General features: G+C 44.2%; 1 protein-coding gene across 7 annotated transcripts in view; it reads right to left on the bottom strand.

Moving 5' to 3' along the window:
* Positions 1-23,492, bottom strand: part of adcy3a (adenylate cyclase 3a) — a 48,386-nt gene that overhangs the window by 10,023 nt on the left and 14,871 nt on the right. For 4 of the 7 annotated variants that reach the window (XM_029128358.3, XM_055503467.1, XM_029128355.3 and 1 more), the window contains exons 8-15: positions 21,040-21,205; positions 20,402-20,521; positions 18,679-18,821; positions 17,781-17,942; positions 16,146-16,233; positions 3,561-3,677; positions 956-1,233; positions 792-888 (exon numbers count right to left, since the gene is read on the bottom strand). In XM_029128358.3, the coding sequence (XP_028984191.1) occupies positions 792-888; positions 956-1,233; positions 3,561-3,677; positions 16,146-16,233; positions 17,781-17,942; positions 18,679-18,821; positions 20,402-20,521; positions 21,040-21,205 (1,171 nt within the window). The remainder of the gene's footprint in view (positions 1-791; positions 889-955; positions 1,234-3,560; positions 3,678-16,145; positions 16,234-17,780; positions 17,943-18,678; positions 18,822-20,401; positions 20,522-21,039; positions 21,206-23,492) is intronic. The other 3 variants (XM_029128356.3, XM_029128357.3, XM_055503466.1) reach the window with 3 other exon arrangements.

The raw sequence follows: 23,492 nt of genomic DNA, 5'->3' as shown, positions 1-23,492 counted from the left end.
GTTATGACATAAATGACTTCACTTCAAAGTGAGCCTGATTTTCCCGCCTTTCATCTCCATGGCGATGGCGCAGCTGCAGATTTGACTGACAGGTCAAACTGCTGATGCTCAGTGTAGACAGCAGTTCCATGCTTATTACAGATTAGTCAACTACACTATTGGATTGTGTAGTAATTAAGCACACACTTCCTATAAATCCTTTCAAAATAAAAGCACCAAGCAAAATAATTAGCTTTAATAGCAATATTATTGTTATAAAAACATGTCCTCACACTTTAGCTGTGACATCACTCATTCTAGATCATGCAATACACACAACAGAAAAGCTGAGAATTTCCCAAAAACCACAACAACAATAAATTGAAAGAGTTGAAGGTTGTTTTGTAGTATAAATGGTGTCTGTAACTTAATACATGATTAAACTGAAAAAAGACAAAGCTGAACAGGATTTGAAAAGCTTTTTGTATTCATTGCAATGGGGCAAAAAGTTGAAAAAAGCATAGTATTTAAAAAAATATGAAATATATGAAAAAGTATAAGTGAAAAAGTAATAGCAGTCGTCTCCTCAAAAAGTCCCACAGGACAGGAGTACTTTGATATTTAAATGGTTTCTGTAGTTGGAAGCAATCACTGTGATTACTACTCTGCTGCTGAACAACAAAGAATTTGACCAATCAAACAATAAAGTTCTTCATCATGATCATGATCATCATCATCATTTTCATCTTCATATCATTATCAAACATGACAGTGTTCAGTGTTTCTGCTTTTTAAGTGAAAAGCAAACCTACGTGTCGGGAGAAATAATAGAAGCTGGTCATCATAATGAAGATCATAATTGTCATTGTGAACTTGGATGGCACCAGATACGACCTGCAAAGAACAACACTGGGACATGTCACTTCATTTAGCGGATGCTGCTACCAAACATCAAGCTGCTGCTCCTCTGCCTCACCTGTAGTTCTGGAAGCGTGCCATGTCGTAGTGGTCAAAAATCTCCCTCCAGCTGTAGATGTTCACGATGCCAGTGGCCACAGTGATCACCAACATGAGCGTGAGCTTGACCATGTGACTAACCTGAACCAGCATGGTGGTGGCCATCAGAGCCAGCACAGCGATGTAGCTGTAGTATTTAGGATTCTCCATGCAACCAGACCACTTAGTGGAGGAAGAAGAGGAAGAGGGAGCTGCTGTGGTGGTGCTTGAGTCTCGGACCAGAAGTGAACAACTCAACTATAAAATGCAGAGGAGAGAATGTTATCACTCTAGCGGTTTCCTTTGGCTTTTCACGATTTAACATTGACGTCCTAACAAGCTAATAAGATTAAGATTAAGATTAAGATTAAGAATGCCTTTATTAGTCCCACAGCGGGGAAATTCCCATCAGCAGCCAGGTTACCCGGCGCTAGTCCGACAGTGGAAGCAAATTGCAGTACAAACAGTAATAAAACGCACACACATACAGTATCACACAGTACAAGTGGAAACCTTGCTGGAATTTTTTCCTTGGGTTCATCAGGACAGATAGATAAGGTCGGAGAGCAGACAGTGAGACTGTAAGGAGGGGAGGGGGGGGGTGTATCTGAATCAGTGTAGTGAAGTGTTGTTTATAGAAGTATGACCGAGGCCGACCAAGATGTTTACAGGTCAGTCCAACAGTTGTCCTTGAAGGGAGTCACAATAAGGGGAAGAGGATAGATAGAGGCACAGCTGGTGAGCTAGATTGGACCCGGGAAGGGAGGGGGGTGAGGGAGAAGGGACAGAGTAATACACAGCCAAATTTAATACATTTTAACAATCCATGACTAATTTGTCTAGATCAATACTCCAATCGGTCAGAACTCAGGGCTTCTTCGCCTCTTGTGGGACCATGGTCACCCGTGACATCTCCTCAAGCCTGTCAGACAAGGCTGTCACCATATTCACCAAGTGTTCAGTCTGTCTGCAGATGTTATCCCTCAGTCTCTTGTCTTCCTCCGTACGGGCTGAGATCTTATTAGTCAGTCCTGTAATCCGGGCATCCGAACGGGCTGAGATGTTACAGATCAGTCCTTCAATCCGGGCAATCCTCTGGTGTAATTCCGTCAGCCGAGTAACCATGGCCCCCGTCGGCGTTTGCAGCTCCACAGCCGGTGGACACGCCAATGAGCCGGCCACAGATTTTCCAATCTTTCCAATCTTCCGATAAAGCAGGGCACCACCAAAGCCAATCATGAGTAGCCCAGTTATCAACGTCCAAAATATGAATAGATCCTCTGCATCCTCGATGGACAGAGGCTCCAGACACAGGGGGCACCAGGAATCCCACGCGTCCCACACGTAGCCGGAGGCAAAAGTCCCCAAGGGGCAGAGTGGTTCTCCCGGAGATTCTTTCCTTTGTGAAAACATTTTGTCCAATGCGCTGAGTGACCAGTTGATTAGCTCCATGTTCAAAAATGTTATTCCAGAATAGCAGATCAGGGTGCTCAGAAAAAGACAAGACAAGGACACTGCAAGCAGAAGCAGAGTGGGAGCAGAGAGAAAACACGTCTGCACTCCTCGAGAGGCGGAAGTAGAAGTGGTAGCATCTGAAGATTGGAGGCCAACAACAGTGTGCTAGTTCTAATTCTACCACCTTATATGTGCATTAGGTCAATGATGACACTGCAGTTTTTTCCTTTTAATATTTGGAACCTTAAGGTCAGTGGCAACAGTCACATTTTGGTCACTGAACAAACTGCTCAAACAGACAATGGTTGAAAATCAGACACTATCTTTTTCATGTGCATTGTTGGGTGCCTAGCAACAAACTGACTTTATTCAATGCTTGTCATTTTTACTCATTAGAAGTTATGCAATTGGCCTAAAAACACCAACCCAAGATTGACAGGACTGCCAGCCAGTGAGAACCACCCAATGGCGGACCAATAAATCACTCCAGACAAGCTCTGCGGGAGGGCTAGAAAGTCACAGAGTGATTGGGTTATTACCAGAACATGGTAATAACAAACATGGTGTTGGTTTGCCAGTAATATGAACTTTTTTGACAATATTTGAATGTTTACATTGTTTATTTAGTAAGCGATATGCTTAGCATTCATCATTCGTTGCTCATAACCCACCACCTGTACTGTTTAGCATTCTTTGGCACAAATCTTTAGAGTCCTTAGAATCCTAGCTTTCAGTTGAGCCAAAGAGCCATTAGGTTTGGATAAAGTATCACAGCGGTAGAGCCAGATGTTGGCTAACAATTGCAAATGCTGAATGTTCTTATGTTGTTATTGAGTGAAGTTTTTGTTTTTTACTAAGGCTGTGTTTGATACACCTAAAGGCATTTATACCGTGCTGTAGCCCAGGCTCTACTTTTTAATTTGATATTAGGCATGTCTTTAGTCAGTCAAAGGGACCCAGTCTGGACCATCTCTCCCAAATTGGGGAGAGCTGGGGCCTAAAGAAGTGTTACAGAAAACAGCCTTATATAACATCCATATCATGCCTCCATTCCACTAATACTACAGACAACAGCTTAGAACTAGTATATGTGTCCATGTATGTCACCTGGTTGTGGAACAGCAGCCTACCATATCCAGGATATCAGCCAGAATGAGGATGAAGATGGCCGCCATAGCCCAGGTGTTACGAGCCCAGCGGGTGTGATCGATCCAGGTGGAAAAGGACACCAGCTTCTTGGGAAAGACCTAACACAAACACCAAGGAGGAAACAGGGAGGAGTGAGAGAGCAAGGTGTCCATGTTGGCTCATGTTGTTAAATAAGGACCTTCGGCCTACAGATGGAGTGGTTCGTTTTCATTGATTTCAGTCGACTCTCAGTGCCCTTTCCGGCGCTGATCACACACTCATCACACCCTCATGAGCCGATTGTCAGCAGTCCCCCTCCTTGGTCTGTCTGGGGAAGGTGTTAAAAATGTTCATGAGGCCATGCCCATTTTTAGCACCAAAGGCGCAATTCCAGGGTAAGACCAAAAGGTGGCGCTTTAGTATCTATATCTGTAAGTATAGGCACAGTTCTGAGAACAGGACATAGATCCGATAATGTCAGTTCTACACTATTTGCTAGGGCAGACAGACAGACAGACAGACAGACAGACAGACAGACAGACAGACAATAGTCTGACTAAACAGTCAAGTAAAAAGTTGAGAAAACTTGAAAAGTTGACTTCATGTCAGAGTTGAATGTTGTAGATAAGATCTAGATAAGCATCGGCAGCTCACGCTGCCACAGCTGCCAAACTACCTTCTGGAGGTTTATGAGTTACTGGCTGTATTAGGTTGAATTGGACTTTACAAATGTACCTAATGGAATTCTTAAATTCTCATTCTATATATTCAGCCATATTCACTTGGATGTAGTGTGTGTCAGTTTGTCTGCTTTGGGAGAATTAAAATAAGAGCATTTGAATATTCTAATCAAGCTTAGATGAACATAACAATAGAAAGCCTCTTTTCAGACAAAACGACCAATCGACAGCACTAGTTAGACTGGTTTCACACCATCCCCTTCTCCCCAAAGCATCAGAGTCCTGCAGTGCTGTTACCTGATGTGATGTAACCAGATTCATTTGTGAACTACTTAAACAGAAGATTCTTTAGAGATCCATCACTTCAAACCTAGTGGTTAAAGCACACAACTTCCCACCCACAGTTTTTAAACAAACCGTTTTTGTTAGTTGGTGAGTTAATATAAGAAACTTTTATATCCTGAAGCCATAAACTTAACGCTTTCTTTTTAACAAGTTTTATTTACAGATTTGATAAACATCCAGTTCATTTGACCATTTTCTAAACTAGGTTGTCTGGAAGTTGGGTCATTGCACCTACATTCTTTTCGAGCAGAAATGTTTCTCAAGCTTCTACATAATACGTCCTTCATGGGTGACGTGGTCTTCACACCTTCTCACAGTCCTTTGTTCAATTGATGAGCCAGTTCTTTACAGGTGTGAAGGGAAGCCTATTGTAAATCGAGGATAATGCGTAACTTTACTCAGACTGAAGGTTCCTGCACTTTTGGTAATGTTTTTACTTTAAGAAAGGTCTGTGAGTTAACCGTCACAATCAAAGATTGAAATGACACAGAACTGAAAGAATATCAGCTGGCATAGCTCTGGTAACACATATATGTATTCAGATGTCCTTTTATTGCTGGATATTGTGGATGATGATACTACTACTATATAACCCTATGACTCAATGCCACACACATGGATCACTGAATGCTTGGAGCTGTACAACATCAACAGAACTCTAAGGGCCTTTATTGCAAACTCGATGAGGTTGTGGAGAACCACCCTTGAAGCCAATGGGAAGCCACTTGCCCAAGTATCCATCAAATGTGGCATATACCAAGGAGATGCACTGTCCCCACTGCTGTTCTGCATAGGTCTGAACCCCCTCAGCCAAATAATAAACAAGACTGGCTATGGATACCGACTCCGGAAGGGGGCCACCATAAGTCACCTCCTCTACATGGATGACATCAAGCTGTACGCCCAGAGTGAGCGAGACATCGACTCGCTGATCCACACCACCAGGATCTACAGCTCGGACATCGGGATGTCATTCGGGCTCGAGAAATGTGGGAGGATGGTGACAAAGAGCGGCAAGGTAATCCACACAGAAGGGGTCTCACTGCCAGAAGGAACAATAGCAGACATTGAGGACAATTACAAGTACCTTGGAATACCACAGGCAAACAGCAACCTTGAACAGGCAACAAGGAATGCGGCAACAGCCAAATACCTCCAACGAGTAGGGCAAGTCCTAAGAAGCCAGCTTAATGGCAAGAACAAATCCCGGGCAATAAACAGCTACGCCCTGCCAGTGATCAGATACCCTGCAGGAATAATAAGGTGGCCAAAGGAAGAGATACAGACCACAGATGTTAAGACACCCCAAATCCAGCACCCTGAGACTGTACGCTAGCCGCAGGGAAGGAGGCCGAGGACTAGTGAGCGTGAGAGCCACTATCCGGGATGAAACATCCAAGATCCATAAGTACATCAAGGATAAGGCCCCGACAGATGACGTGCTGAGTGAATGTCTCAGGCAGTGGAGAACAGAGGATGAGAGTCCTCCCATGATGGCCCCTCTTCCAGAGGGGCCATCATGGGAGGACAAGCCCTTACATGGGATGTACCACCCGAACATAACTGAAGTGGCTGATCTCAACAAATTCTACCAATGGCTTGAAAGGGCTGGGCTGAAGGACAGCACAGAGGCACTCATCCTGGCTGCACAGGAGCAGACCCTGAGCACCAGAGCCATAGAGGCCCAGATCTACCACATCAGACAAGACCCAAGGTGTAGACTGTGCAAAGAGGCCCCTGAGACGATCCAGCACAAAACTGCAGGGTGTAAGATGCTGGCAGGGAAAGCAAACATGGAACGCCATAACCAAGAGGCTGGCATAGTATACAGGAACATCTGCGTGGAGTATGGACTGGAAACCCCAAGGTTAAAGTGGGAAACACCTCCCAAGGTGGTAGAGAACGAGCGAGACAAGATCCTGTGGGACTTCCAGATCCAGACTGACAGAATGGTAATGGCGAACCAACCAGACATTGTGGTGGTGGACAAAGAGCAGAGGAAAGCTGTAGTGGTGGATGTGGCAATACCAAGCGATGGCAACATCAGGAAAAAGGAACATGAGAAACTAGAGAAATACCAAGGGCTCAGAGAAGAACTGGAGAAGGCTTGGAAGGTGAAGGCCACAGTGGTGCCTGTGGTGATTGGAGCACTGGGGGCAGTGACCCCCAAATTGGAGGAGTGGCTACAACAGATCCCTGGAAAAACATCCGACATCTCAGTCCAGAAAATTGCAGTCCTAGGAACAGCAAGGATACTGCGCAGAACCCTCAAGCTCCCTGGCCTCTGGTAGAGGACCCGAGCTTGGAAAGTGGATGAGACCACCCGCGGAGGGTGAGAATAGAGTGAGAGTGTGTGTGTGTATGTGTATATATATATATATATATATATATATATATATATATATATATATATATATATATATATATATATATATAGTTGCCATCGCTTGGTATTGCCACATCCACCACTACGGCTTTCCTCTGTTCTGTGCTGGCTCCATCTGTAGTTGCCTCATACAGTAGATGGAAACTAACCGTCTAACACGCACAACCGTACACACGTGTCTATTTTTGGACCGACCAGTGGAAAAAGTACTACAGTAATATTGATTAGTCCTGAGTCAATCGGCGTGTGCCTATAGCTGACTGACAGCAGCAGTCGATCCTGTTCTATCTCCTGCATGTCAATACATCTGACTTTCCATGAGCAATGAGCAAGTGCGTCAGTGTTTTCCATGCCACACACACACACACAAGTAACGCAGAGAGCAGCCTGTACACATTTAACACAATACCCTCCAGGGTTTGGACACTGAACAAAACAAGTCTAAGACTTTTTCAAAACATAGAGTTGACCAGGTTGTTAAATCTCGGTCCACTTCTTCAAAGGCTGTTCCATGTGGCTGGATATTGGCAGGAAGTGGAACAAGCAATTATAGTGTTGGCTGGCTCAACATTATATGTTGAGCCAGAGCATCCAAACACACTCCATGGGTGGTAACATGTCCGATGAGGATGCTTGGCATTAAAGAACTGAGATGCTTTCAGCTTCAGGAATTATGTACAGATCCCAACATGAGGCCCTACTTGGGGCCGTGCATTAGAGCTGCAAGCTTGAAGTCTGCAAAAGAGCACCTTGGATGTGGGGCTGCTCTGCAACCTCAGGGCCTGGACGAATTGTTGTCACTGATGGAAAGATGAATTCCAAAGTTTAAGTTTATTTAATTTAAGACCATCTGCTCGCCAACTAGAGCTCCATAGAGGATAAGTAATGCAACAGGACAACAACCCAAGCCCAAAAGTAATTCACACCAGACATCCCAAGAACATTGCTACACTGAAACAGTTTTGTGAAGAGAAGTGATCTAAAATTACAGATAGTTGTGCAGGTCTGATATGCAACTACAGGAAACATTTGGTTGAGGTTAGTCGAAAGGTTCACATACTTTTTCTACCTTGCACGGTGAACGTTTAAACATTGTTTATGGAGAACCGAAACTGCCATAATCAAATATAAAGGAAAAAGGAAATAAAGAAAGACTTAGAGAGAGATATAGAGATAGATAGAGAGAGATAGATAGAGAAGAGATAGATAGACAAAGGAACAAAAAATAGGGGTGGCATTCACATTATATACACATTACATTACATTACACACACACACACACACACACACACACACACACACACACACACACACACACACACACACACACACACACACACACACTATTCTCACCCTCTGCGGGTGGTTACTGCCCCCAGTGCTCCGATCACCACAGGCACCACTGTGGCCTTCACCTTCCAAGCCTTCTCCAGTTCTTCTCTGAGCCCTTGGTATTTCTCTAGTTTCTCATGTTCCTTTTTCCTGATGTTACCATTCTGTCAGGTACCACCTTGGGAGGTGTTTCCCACTTTGACCGTGGGGTTTCCAGTCCATACTCTGCGCAGATGTTCCTGTATACTATGCCAGCCACTTGGTTATGGCGTTCCATGTATGCTTTCCCTGCCAGCATCTTACACCCTGCAGTTATGTGCTGGACCGTCTCAGGGGCCTCTTTGCACAGTCTACACCTTGGGTCTTGTCTGGTGTGGTAGATCTGGGTCTCTGGTGCTCAGGGCCTGCTCCTGTGCAGCCAGGATGAGTGCCTCTGTGCTGTCCTTCAGGCCGGCCCTTTCAAGCCATTGGTAGGATTTGCTGAGATCAGCCACTTCAGTTATGTTCGGGTGGTACATCCCATGTAAGGGCTTGTCCTCCCATGATGGCCCCTCTGGAAGAGGGGCCATCATGGGAGGACTCTCATCCTCTGTTCTCCACTGCCTGAGACATTCACTCAGCACGTCATCTGTCGGGGCCTTATCCTTGATGTACTTATGGATCTTGGATGTTTCATCCCGGATAGTGGCTCTCACGCTCACTAGTCCTCGGCCTCCTTCCCTGCGGCTAGCGTACAGTCTCAGGGTGCTGGATTTGGGGTGTCCTCCCATGATGGTCCCTCTTCCAGCATCTCATCCTCTGTTCTCCACTGCTTGAGACATTCACTCAGCACATCATCTGTCGGGGCCTTATCCTTGATGTACTTATGGATCTTGGATGTTTCATCCAGTGGCTCTCACGCTCACTAGTCCTTGGCCTCCTTCTTTGCAGCTAGCGTACAGTCTCAGGGTGCTGGATTTGGGGTGGAACCCTCCATGCATGGTGAGGAGCTTTCGTGTCTTAACATCTGTGGTCTGTATCTCTTCCTTTGGCCACCTTATTATTCCCGCAGGGTATCTGATCACTGGCAGAGCGTAGCTGTTTATTGCCCGGGATTTGTTCTTGCCATTGAGCTGGCTTCTTAGGACTTGCCTTACTCGTTGGAGGTATTTGGCTGTTGCCGCATTCCTTGTTGCCTGTTCAAGGTTGCTGTTTGCCTGTGGTATTCCAAGGTACTTGTAATTGTCCTCAATGTCTGCTATTGTTCCTTCTGGGAGTGAGACCCCTTCTGTGTGGATAACCTTGCCTCTCTTTGTCACCATCCTCCCACATTTCTCGAGTCCCAATGACATCCCAATGTCCGAGCTGTAGATCCTGGTGGTGTGGATCAGTGAGTCGATGTCTCGCTCGCTCTTGGCGTACAGCTTGATGTCATCCATGTAGAGGAGGTGACTTATGTTGGCCCCGTTCCGGAGTCGGTATCCATAGCCAGTCTTGTTTATTATTTGGCTGAGGGGGTTCAGACCTATTTAGAACAGCAGTGGGGACAGTGCATCTCCTTGGTATATGCCGCATTTGATGGATACTTGGGCAAGTGGCTTCCCATTGGCTTCAAGGGTGGTTCTCCATAACCTCATCGAGTTTGCAATGAAGGCCCTTAGAGTTCTGTTGATGTTGTACGGCTCCAAGCATTCAGTGATCCATGTGTGTGGCATTGAGTCATAGGCTTTCTTGTAGTCGATCCAGGCTGTGCACAGGTTGGTGTGTCGCACTCTGCAGTCTTGGGCGACTGTTCTGTCAACCAGGAGTTGGTGTTTGGCTCCTCTGGTATCCTTAACAATGCCCTTCTGTGCTTCGCTCATGTATTGACCCATGTGCCCATTTATCTTATGTGCGATGATGCCTGACATGAGCTCCCATGTTGTGGAGAGGCAGATTATTGAATGGTAGTTGGATGGGACTGTACCCTTTGAGGGATCCTTCATTATCAGGATCGTTCGCCCTTCGGTTAGCCATTCAGGGTGAGTCCCATCCCTTAGCAGCTGGTTCATTTGTGCTGCCAGGTTGTCATGGATTGCAGTGAGCTTCTTTAGCCAGTAGGCATAGATCATGTCAGGGCCGGGTGCTGTCCAGTTTTTCATATATGAGACTCTTTGTTGGATGTCTGCCACTGTGATAGTCACTGGATTCTGTTCAGGGAGGTTGCTGTGGTCTTCCCTCAGATCCACCAGCCACTGTGCATCACTGTTGTGTGACGCCTCCCTCTCCCATATACCTTTCCAGTACTGTTCAGTTTCCAGCCTTGGTGGGTCTGCTCTGCTGTTATTACCCTGCCATTGAGAGTACACTTTCGCAGGTTGTGTTGCGAACAGCCGGTTTATTCGCCTGGCTTCGTTGTCTCTGGTGTATCTCTTTATGCGGCTGGCCAAGGCTTGTAGCCTTTGCTTGGCAGTTTCGAGTGCTTCAGGTATGGTCATCTGGCGGTACCTCTTGGGCATCGGTCTTTTCATTGCACCTCTCTGGGCCTCTGTCATTTGGCTCACTTCCCTCCGAGCTGCCTTGATTTTTGCCTCCAACCTTTGTTTCCGTGGTGGGTATTGTTTCTCATGGCTCCCATGGTTGCTCTTATAGCCAAACACCTCTAGGATCACTCATGCTGAAGCGTATATCAGCTCATTGGTTTCTGTGATTGTTGTGGTAGGGATCGCTCTCAATGCTGCATTCACATCTTCCATGAGACTTTCTGATGGTACTTCACTTAGTCGTTGTAGTGGGGTTCGGGGTTGCCTGTTCAATCTCGCCATGATCTTATCATTCAGGTCAGTCGCTGCCTCGCTCAGCGTATCTGTGCTCATTGGGGCTTCGTACCCAATTTTCTGACCTGGCGTCCTGGCTCCCCCTTTGTGTTGTATCCCGTCAATCTTAAGTTGTGATAGCAGTTGCTATCACAACTGAGCATTCCAACTGTTGGAGAAAATATATTTTCACCTATTATTCATCTCATTTATTATATTCATCTAATCATTTATATGTATCATTTACCTTTTTACATTTTCCATTTATGGTTTGCATTTGCTGTGCCTTATAACCCCATTGACAGGTGCACAGACTTCTAACCACATGTTTTCAAGTATTGTCATATACGAAGAACAATTTTGTCACATTTGCCATTTGCTCTGTGCTCCTATCTAAATCTCTGGTTGGCCCTCAGTGTGCTATATTGTTCTCGTCTCTGTGTGTATCAGTGCTGTTGTGGTATTTTCAGACCCAACATAATTTGGTCCTTCGAGCCGGATCTCAACAGTCCATGTCGTGGGAGGAGGGTGATGGAACACCGAAGCCTGCCGGCAGCCGGACATCTACTCGTCCGACACAAAATCCTGGGGCGTGAATTCGTCGCTGGGTCGGTGAAATAGATCCTGATCTTCCCTCCAGCGGCGTTGATGACGAGTTCCAGGAGACGAGCAATACAGCAACAATAAGTGAGTGTCCGTAATGCCATGATTGGGGTTGACTGGGCCCGGAATTCCAGGATAAATAAGTAGGGGTTGACTGGGCCAGTAATTCCAGGATAAATAACTGAAGGTTGACTAAGTGTCGTAATTCCAGAGTCGTGTTGGATCGACTATTCCAGAGTCGTGTTGGATCGACTGGGTTGACTGGAGCCGTAATTCCAGCGTACTTGTTAAGACGTTAACAAAACGTGTGAATGATTGTGTGAATGGGTCTATGTAGAGTGGAAACCTAACGGTGCTAACGCAAACTCTACGCTTGACCAAAGTTGAGAGGTTGGCTCGTTGGGACTGCTACATCCGCAGAAAACTAGTTTCTGCAGAAGCCTAGTGTAGTCGATGATCCTTGCAGACACTGTGACCGATCGTTGATCCTGACCAGTTTACACTTGAATGTCAAAAAGATTATTCAGAATGGGTAACGGGAAAAGCAAACCTGCCACCATGGAGGGTGACTCTAAAAACATGGAGAAATTTTTACCTGGGAGTACTAGATTTTTGAAACTGTGGGAAAAGAAGTACGGGTTTGAGGGCAAACTGATGTACGGTCCGTGTGAGAAACTAGTTGAGAGATTCAAGGTTGAAGCTCTTAACACTCGCAGAGCTCCAAACAAAGAAAAACACCTGCAATTGTTGGAGGCTGTGAAGTGGCGAGAGCTAGCGTTTAAGCAGAGACAGGATATTCAGAAAAAATTAAATATGAAGCGTGAACGGCTTGCCCTGCAGGCAGCTGTTGTGGTGAAGCCAGACGAAGAAACCGTCTGTGCTAGTGAAGGTGCGAGAATTAGTGGAGAGAGAAGACAAAGATCAGATCGAAAATCTGAAATCCAGCTCCCAATCCACCCATCCCAGGGGGAGCACATGGAGAATTCTACCCCCTCGTAGAAGTTGCAAACCCGCATTATGAGGCAACAACAGCCACAGGTGCACATGATGACAGAGAGACAATTTATGTCTTCCGACCCTGGACCGAAGCAGACTGCACTGAAGCGTGCAAAAGCTTAGGTGATCCAAAATTAGATGTGGATGCCTGGGTTGATAAACATCGCCAGTTCATTGATTCATTTGGACTCAATGGCTGGGAAGTTGATCAAACTTTCATAAAGTCTCTGACTTCAACTGGGGCAGAGTGAAAGGTGACTTTACTAGAAAAGATGTACGTGACACAAATCTTCCAGCTAAAAGCAGTGCATTGAAACACCAAGAAGAGATGGTGCATGAAAACATGAAAAGGCTGTGGAAAAAAAAACACAGACAGAAAAAGAAGGTGAAGATGTAATTGAGTACAGAGCGCGGTTAGAGGAAGTGTTCCGAAACCACAGCGGTTTAACCGAGGACACCGCTGATGACTCACCCTATCAGCAGCAGCTCAAACAAGCGCTGATGGCGGGTTTTCACCACACCATAGCTGATTTCATTCGAAAGCATGGCATAAACCACCGCACATGTCCCCAATAACATGAACTATGCCCACCATGCGTCTAAAATCATCAAAAGAAAGAAACAGAAAGCCAAAGAAGCCGTGTTTGGGTTGTTTGGGAGGTCAGATGAAGGCAAAGGAGAAGAGTTCAACACTATCAGAACTCAGTACGTGGAAAGCAGTTCCACAAGAGAAAGATGGGTGAGAACAGGAGAAGGGTAGGATGCGCCTCCGAACAATAGGCAGATGCTTCATCTGCGACCAGCCAGGGCACTACGCTAGACAGTGCCCCCGTAGACCTAGCCACCCTGACAAAGTCTTTAGAACTCCCAAAGAGTTTAACAGACCACCCCACGAGATCCACACATGATTTAAATAATCAATAAACCACAAGAGGGGTTGGAGGAGTATTGCTATGCCTAATGTGTGTGTTTCCACATGTTCAGCAATGATGTGATGATGAAGGCGTGTACAAGCTTCAATAAAATGTTGTGCTTTGGGGAAGTTCGTTGGAGTAGGTTGGTCTCTGAGTGAAGCGCTTACAACGCTAAGATCTCAGGCGAGCTCCCCTTGGCCAAGTAAAATCTCTGGTTGGCTCTCAGTGTGCTATATTGTTCACGCCTCTGTGTGTATTAGTGCTGTTGTGGTATTTTCAGACCCAACACCAACAGAGCCTTGTTCTTGCATCTTAGCCATTTCTTTATTGTTCCAGTAGCCCACTTCTCGTCAAGTGCTCTGGTTCCCCAACACCTGACGCAGACCTTGTTAGACCAGGCGACGTCTGGGCCGGTATCTCATGTGGTTCATTGTCTCTCATCATTATGAGGTAGGCAGTAGCTTGAAGGGTCTTGCCCAAAGACCCACACTGGATGCCTATTCGCCCTAACGGGGATACGTACCGGGGACCCCTGTATACACAATATGAGTACACACACACACACACACACACACACACACACACACACACACACACACACACACACACACACACACACACACACGCATATATAATTTTCTTTATTTCCACATTTATTTCTATTTCTATTTCACTGACCATGTGCTAATAATGGGGCGTGTTTTTGCTCTTTCGTCAAAAGCGATCGAATCACCCTGAAGGACGTAGATGAACCCACTTGCGCTAACGCTGTAGATTCGTGCTTGTTTGCGTGATGGCAGAACGTTGCTCAGCTTCTGAGCTCTTGCGAAAAGTGGCAGATTGACTTGACAAGCTTGATCCCCATGGGTTTGATGCACAGAACAGAGGTTTCTGTGTAATACTATTGGTTGTTTGCGTATGCTCACATCTCATTTACAGCAACTTCGACCCCAGGGCAACAAACTGTAGCTGCTGATGCATTGCTGTGGCATTCACCCAGGGTCTAGACGAGAGGAATTGATCAGGAAACGCTTTAGAAATTGACAAACGACTGTGCAGTGACACAGTTAAGACACACCCGGTTCATATTTCTTTAAAAAAATAGAAAAATTAATGTGAAAATTAATATAAGCATTTATACATTTCTTACATTGCCTACAAAAAAAACACACAGTTTTTGGAAAATATATTTTTCAATATAGTCTCCTTTTAGTTTGATACACTTGACCCAGTGATGCTCCAACTTCTTTAACCCGTCAGAAAAATATGTTTTCTCGAGGTCTGCAAAGTAGGCTTCCGTGGCGGCAATAACTTCCTCATTCGACTCAAATTTCTGCCCAGCGAGTGATTTTTTCAAGTTTGGAAACAAAAAGAAGTCTTCCAGGGACAAATCTGGAGAGTATGATGAATGGGGCAGCAGTTCGTAGCCCAATTCGACCAATTTGGCCACGGCGAGGGCGGAGGTGTGAGCCGGCGCATCGTCATGGTGAAAGAGCACTTTTTTCTTCGACAAATGGGGCAGTTTTTTCTGCAATTCGGCGTCAAATCCGAGCAATAAGTTGGCATAGTATAGCCCTGTGACTGTTTTGCCCTTCTTCAGGTACTCGATGTAGATCACAGCATGTGAGTCCCAGAAAACAGTGGCCATCACCTTTCCGGCCGATAGGACAGTCTTAGCCGGATGAAGTCCACTGTTTAGACTGTTCCTTGGTCTCTCGGTGTGTACCAGCGGATCAATGGTTCGTCAACAGTCACAAAACAGCGTCAAACACTGCTCTGAAGTGGTCAAGGTTGCACTTGTTGTCCGGAGTGAGCAAACGTGGCACCCATCGCGCCGACAGCTTTCTCATGCCCAACATTTCATGCAGGATATGACCCACGCGGTCTTTTGAGATGCATACTGTCTCAGTTATCTTACGCACCTTCAATCGGCGGTCTGCCAATGTGAGATCGTGGATTTTGCGACCACATTGAAATGTTGTTTGTTGTTGTTGTTGTTGAACCAATTTTTGAAGGAGTCACCGTACACAGCATCCAATCGCTTTTTGCATTTGCTGCGCAATTTCCCCTCCAAAAAAAAAAGAATCGGATCACCGACCAATATTGCTCATTTTCCATTTTTCTAAAATCCACGGACACACCCACTTCCAGACGCTGTCAAAACAAAAGTACGAGTCCGATTCGGCTAGAATTTCAACAGTAGCCATCTAAGAGAATGTACTACCTGAAAGTAATTTTTTCTTGCGATAGTGGCACCATCGTGCGGTGAGGCTAAGCACTTATCGGACCGCCCTCATATGTTCAATAAAAACATAAAAACATATAATGTTTGTGCAGTATTATTTTAAGCAAACTGTTTTTTCCTATTGTTGTGACTTAGATGAAAATCAGAACACATTTTATCACAGATTTATGCAGCAATCTACGTAATCCCAAAGGGTTCAGATACTTTTTCTTGCAACTGTATTCTTATGTCATTGTAGTTTTCTTTTTTTGCAATTACTGTGAGCCACAATCACATTTCAGTTCCATCAATGTACAAATAGTTTAAACTTACTCTAGGAAATATGGCAGCCAGGGAACAGACAGTCAGAACGAGGAGCAAGACCTCTCCCACTGCAAAAGTGAAATAGTTTGCAATCAACCTGTTTAAGACACAAACATACAGAACATGAACAACAGTGACTGGAAAACTGGCATTTATAAAATAGCATATGTTTTCAGTATAGCAAAGGCTAAAAACACAAATCTAAAAAGATGAATTAAGGAGATGTTCTTGAACAGATTTGATTCTGCTCAGCCTCCAGTCTCCATCCACACGGCTTCCTCTTCACACCTCTTCAGAACTCAGTACCACCTCTGCCCTTCCTCAGACCGCAACAAATGGCCCACAAGCCACAGCTCCTGAACTGAGAACTGAGACGCTTTCAGCTTCAGGAATCATGTACAGATCCCAACATGGGGCTGTGCATTAGGGGGGCTGCAATTAATGATTATTTTGATTATTAATTATTCCTCGATTATTCTGAAACATGTAAACAACATTAAGTCAACATTTAGGCAACAGACCCTGATAACATTGGCTCCTGGCTCCTCAGGGAGTGTGCAGACCAGCTCTGTGAGGACTTCCTGCCTGGTTCCAGTTCTAAAACTAGAAAGAACTTTCTAAAACTTCAGACCCGTTCCCTTAACCTCCCACCTGATGAAGACTATGGAGGGGATCACCCTCAGTCACCTGCGCACCCAGGTGAGCTCAACACTGGATCCACTGCAGTTTGCATATCAACCAGGCAACCGGGGTGGATGACGACATCATCTACCTGCAGCATCAGGCCCTGTCTCACTTGGAACTATTTTTTTATGTCACCAGTGCTTTCAATACCATTCAGCCATCACTGCCGAGGAGGAAACTGGAGGTGGCAGGTGTGGACCAACATCTGGCTGCTTGAACCATCACCACCTTACAGACAGGCCACAGCTTGTGAGGCTGCGTGACTGTGTGTCTGATGTGGTAGTCTGCAGCACGGGGCCACCTCAAGGAACAGTGATCTCCCCTTTCCTGTTGACACTATACACATCGGACTTCAAGTGGGCTGGTGTGAGGACAACAACCTGTTTCTAAGCACCAGCAAACTGAAGTCCATTGAAGGGGTGGCGGACAGAAGGATGTTGGCTAAACTAACATCCATCATAAATCACCCCTCCCACCCCCTGCACCACACTGTAGAGCCTCTGACCAGCTCCTTCAGCACAAGACTGTTACACCTACAGTGCAAGAAGTACTACTACTATAAGACTCTACAATGCATCACTGCAGTGAGACAAAATTGTCACAATCCATTGTTGTGTAGTGTCTCAGGTCTCATTCATCCACATGACAGTGTTTTTATCTGCCACAGTGAATATGTAGGGCACATAATACCCTGTTCTTGCACAATTATTTATAATGCTGTATATAGAAGAAATTTGTTATTAGAAGTCTGTTTATACAGTAAGTGGCAAATTGTTGTTAGTATTTCGTTTAATCATAAGCTTTGTACTATTAGTAATGTTTCACGATTGAACAATGTTGCACAGTTATTACTCTCGCTGTGAGGCGACGGTCCTACCCATTGCACCACCGTGCCGCCCCTATGTATTTTCTTTTCTTCTATTTCTTAATGCGAGGGAGGGAAGATGGTGGTGAACCTACCAGGGGTCTATAAGAGCCTCCATCACTGCTGTGAAGAGCAGCACAACACAGGAGCAGCAGAATGCAGCTCCACTCTGTTTCTCCTTCTCCACCGAGTAACGGGTCTCCAGATCTGGATCCACAAACCTCAGGGACAGCCTGTTGGTGTACTTCCCCTTCAAACTAAGGGTGTTACACAGAAGCAGAATTAATAATCAAGGATATATGAATATATGGAGTATATACAGGACAGAAAGGATGCTGAACGCATCTGGGCCTATTTTATTAGCAGTACATCCATGGCCAAGAAGAACCTGGCAGCAGTCAGAGTAGAGGACATTTGTCTCATATTCTGATGTTTTTATGGGTTTTAACACATTATATTACCGGAACAGAGTGCCAATTGCTCAGTAATCACAATAACCACATGAATATGGAATATTTTATTTCCTTTAATTCAATTCCTCTCATCCACTGCATCAGACAGTGTAGTCTGCGAGCCTCCTTCAATTCTTTCAATGTCAGACTGATCCATCCCCAATGTAGGAATGAGAGGTACTGTAGAGCCTACTTTATGTACTGTACTACTGTATATGTGTGAGATGAAGAGCTGTTACATGTTTTTAATTCTGCAGAAATGAGTACTGTGTGTGTGAGTTGTACATATGTTGAATATCCCCTTTGTGGGAGGATAAAGTTCCTCTTATCTTATTTGCTGTAGCATTACAAGTAGCAGTACAATCATCTGTAGATGAAACATTAAGCTGGGGGAACTACTGCTAAGGAAGCAATGTGGTGCAGATGTTTCCACCATGCTCTTGTTTCTTTGAATAATCTTTCTGCAGTAGGTCACAACCAACAACACTGACGTGTATCAGGTCCTCTGGCAGAAGTTAACAATCACTCTGAGCTCCCTTACGCCTGGACAGTCTCTCTCTCCAACAGAGCCTCGTTGAGAAGTTTGTTGAGCTCCTGTTCATTCTCCTGAGCATCAATCACCCGCTCAGCCAGGTCGCGTAGCCGTAGCCTCCTCCGTGGGTTTGGGAAAGAGGGATTGACCACCTTAGGCCCAACAGATGACAACATGACCTATTATCTTGTTTCACCAGCAACAGAGAAAGGCACAAATGGAATACAACTATGCAGCAGCTAGTGGTTTACTGGTTTTAATGGTTTAGAATTTACTGGGCACATGTTCATATGTCAGAGCAGTGGGTCAATATTTGCCATATGCAATCTGCTGCATATTCCGACTTGTAGCCTTACAATACCTACATTATTAATGCTATTCTGATGGTCTTACACATGAAAACTTTAATAAAATCTACACTTTGAAGCTATTTAAACTATTATTTTGGCATTCTTTAATGCAGCCATTGTCCAAAGCGGCCATCACTGGCTGTCATGGGGTGAAGGTGGGGCCAACGCCCTGCACAGGACACAGACACTCACTCACTTTTGGGGACAGTTCATTGGAATCACATACAGTCAGTAGGAAAACAATGGAAACTGCTGCATGGATTCAGGAACATGTTCTATAACCATCATCACTGAACACATTCCACAACTGCATAGGTGGAGAACTTATTTTTGGAAATCAATTAGAACCAGCTAACCCCGTTAGGTCAATGCTCAAAATGAACTAATGGACAATCTGAGCATCTAAAATGTGGGTCAACAGAAAAACAAACTACTGAAACTGGCCTGAACTAATATGCTGCTCACAAACTCCAACAATGTGATGAGGAGGTAGTCACTACAACCAAGTGATTCCTGTAACTGCCACTGAGGTTTCTGGCAGCAGCTGTCCAGGGTTTAAATGTCTCAGCTCTTTCTACAATTGTTCAGTAGGATTTAGATCAAAGAAAAGTCCACTTGTTTGTTTTGACGCATGACCAGTAAGTAATAGAAAGCTGGGATTTCATGGTCCCCTGCTCCTCTGCCTGGTGCAGGAAGTGGAACAGGAAACATAACCATTTCAGAGCTACACTCCTCTGTTCTCTGAACATGGTGTCGCCAAAGCTTTATTATTAGCTTAAATGAAAATTAATGAAAAAAAATACTGTTGGCACCTTTTGCTTCTACACTTAGTCAAAGCATCAAATTCAGTAGAGACTATTTAATCAAAGTCAAATATCTTTTTCCACAGAATATTTTACATCTCTACTATTTTTGTTAGTAACAAAACACAGGTTAATGTGTGTTTTATCATCTGTTTTTTATTGCATCTTGTTGCCCTGGTGTTGGCTTGTCGTTCCTTCAGCTGCTGGGGCATTGGTGGTCTTTTCATTACTGAGACCCTCAGTCTCATTTGATCATTGGTTTTATGAAGTCACTAAGTTATTTCTCCAGTGCCATTTATTATTTAATGCTTTAGCTTTTGTTTTGTTTTGTTCCCTTTTTTTGTTAGAAACCCCAAATTTAAGCTTCTGTTTTTCCTTTTTTGGTTTGGTAGTTAGTTTTGTTCTGTGCTCTAATAGTCATATTTTGCCTTGTGCAATTTCACAGTTTGTTGTATTTCTGAGGTTGCTTGTTGTTAAATAAATGTTCTTTTGTTCGACTGGACCATCGCTCCTGATTTTTCCTAGGCTATAGTTAGTTCTATTGTTCGTACAGAACACGGTACTATAGTTATTGGTTACCCTTGTATCCAGCTCCTCTGGATCCTCCGGTGTAGTGCAGGCGGTGTTGATGTTACCGTTAAACTCAGTGGTGTTGACTAGCAGCGGAGAGCTACCATTGGACGAGGTTACAGAGAGCTTCTAACATCAAACAAGCAGAAAGAGAGATCAACATCCTTACTGCACAAAGTCTGACTGTTTATTAACACAGACCCTTTGATTCCTGTTAAGGGACACACACGCTGACTGGCACACGGTTTATAGCGTAGTCTACAGTAAATTAGGACAACATTATTAAAAGCGAAAAATATTCACAACTTATACAATATATTACATACAGTATACACAAATGTTCACTTTAGAACTACGCACTCGTTATTATTTTATAATATTTAAATTATATAAAGTTATACAGTTATAATTATCGGTACAGGCACCTATGTAACAGCGTGACTTTGGATGGTCAGTACCAGTACCTGGGTTTGAACCAGAGGAGGTGAAATCAGGGTCACAGTTCAAAACACAAGAATTTTTCATGTTTGAAAACACATTGCTGATTAAAATGAAATTATTGAAGCTGAAACCTAAGAATTCCTAATGTGCATTACTCTGCTGCTATGAGACAACTATCTGCAGGGTCAGACACAGGTTTGACTCACTACTCCGTTGATGCCATTCTTCCTCATGGACGCTTTAGGAACCACCACCAGGTAGGTCTCAATGCCGCGCTCCCTCAGGTAGTCACACCGGTCCCCTCCATTGCCCGGCTCCACTTCAAACTCACCATGGAGACACTCCATGGTGCTCTGCGAGATGTGGACTCGGCTAATCCATACACAAAAGTTAGACAGGTCACTGAATCATCGAATGTCTCTAGATGAGCAGTCTCACTTGATCATTAATCAAATGCAATACTTCAAAAGCGCTCAAGGTTAAAGTCATGCCTACGGAGGAAAAGACATAAAAGCTCTGTTTGGAATTTAATTTGTTTTTCTTACTAAAGAGTTTTAATGAGAAACGGGGATCTTGTGGTGAAGCCAAAAGTCGATTAAATCCCCAACACTGGCTGGTAGACCAAAAGGAACAGCAAAGCCAGACAGGCTTTTTATAGATGCCAGTTATTTAGGGGCTGCTACAACCCTATCAACAAATACCTTTTAAATTTGGTAGCGAACCTGTCTATTAAATGTTGAAACAAAGCTACTGGGGGAGGTTCTGTGATCATTTGGTTAAATTGAGCCATCACAGTCTTTACATCTCAGTCTCCTGAGACTATTCAAAGAATAGAATAGTCTCAGTCATCCAGGTGAGCTTGTCTGAATCAGAGCCTTTACTACCACTAAATCCTTCATGGTGCCTTTATCCAACAAGCTGCTAATCCACCTTTTAGACATTCTGGAGCGTTCCTATGACTCTATGGGTCACGTTTACACACATTGAGCACGGTGTGAGAAGTGCACTTTCTCCCTTTTTCACATTTTGTGACTATCCAATGGAGACAAACATGCTTCTTCTGTTCTGAAAAAAATGGACTTCTGACATTTTCCCCCTCTCAGTCACTGTGAGAAGACGAACATGGCAGTGCCCAATTCCTACCATAGAAAGTGTTCCGTTCTTGGATGTTTCAATTAAAAGTCTATTCACTCTACCAAGGGATCAACTAGTGAGGACTTTGTGGGTTACTTTTATTTTAAACAGACCAGCGCCGGCAACACTGCCTGAGCATTTGCATGTATGTAGACTTCATTTCACCTCAGACTGCTTAGAGAACAAAGGTACTACAATGCTGGGTTTGCTTCATTGCTCCGATTAAAGAAAGGATCTGTTCCTACAATCCGTCATCTACTCGCTGTAGTAAGTACAATCTTCATACTTATGATGTCTTAATATGTCAGTTTGTCTGTTTAAAATGTAGTAACCATGTGTCAGGCAAGCTAAAAGCTAGCTATGCTAACAGATACAGCCAGTTGACCAAGCCTTTTTCCCCTTGAAATGTGCTGCTGTGGGCTGCTCCAATCAAACACCTGTGTGGAGAAAAGCTTATGGCTATTGGCCTTCGAGCAACTACAGGCAGGGAGCGGTGGATCTAGCTCGCTGTAGTAAGTACATGCTTGAAGAGCTTTTGTCCCATGGAAATGTGCTGCCGCTAGCATGCCGTTAGCTCTTTGCACTTTAGAGCTACAGCTGGGTGATCACTACAACACGAAATTGCAGATGAATATGGTTATGTCTATTATTATACGGTAACTGTGTTGTTTTGCAAGCTTACAGTCGTAGCACTCCAAAGCGACCACCTTTTTTACTGCAGTACATGCGCATTGCCAGCGCGCAACGGGTGCGTCCCTGACTAAGGATTTTTAATCCTGCAGCAAGCTGAAAAAAAACAGGGTGCTAGTCTCAATTTATCCACCAGGTGGCGCAAGGATGTGAGGTCCGACTGTTTATTTCTGTGTCTGCACATTAAGCACAAAAAACAATGTCATGTTTATTGTATCATTAAATGTAGAGTAGTTCATTTTTAAATATTATAGAATATTATGCGTCTTTGCTCGCTAGTGTGGGCTAGTGTTTGTTGTCAATTGCCGAAGCTGCTGATGTTTTTACACAGTTCCCAGGCCAGCCGAGAGACACAGTCCCTCCTCCAGTCAATCCAATATATTAATATACGTATAATAACATAAAATAGGAATCTATATTTATTCATCAATCTGTGTTATAAATGTATTTTATGTGTATATCTGTACTTGTCTTCTGGTTTGTTGATCATGAGGAAAAAACACAAAACAAACTGGATTTTTTTTTGTTTCATCCTCTCCTGATATGAGCAACAAACGGAATTCAAGTGTTGTTGTTTTTTTGACACAAGGCACGGAGTTGGATTTAAAGCTGATTTTTCGTTTTGAGAAAAAAACAGAGAACGAAAAACTAAGTCGTTCTCTCGTTATAGCAGCTTTTAAGTTTAACCAAACTTTTAAAATTTACTCAGACCGCAATGACCTATAGTTTGCTCTGATTCTGAATGAAACGTAAGAGCCCGAATGACAGATGATGTGTCCAGGTAGAGCTTAACCAGAAATGTATGCTTGTCAAATGCAGACAACAAGAGAATCAG

This window comes from Betta splendens, chromosome 16, assembly GCF_900634795.4.
Source record: "Betta splendens chromosome 16, fBetSpl5.4, whole genome shotgun sequence".
NCBI classification, from domain to species: Eukaryota; Metazoa; Chordata; class Actinopteri; order Anabantiformes; family Osphronemidae; genus Betta; species Betta splendens.
Note: the sequence above shows the minus strand (reverse complement) of the source record. Positions and strands in the feature narration are given on the sequence as shown.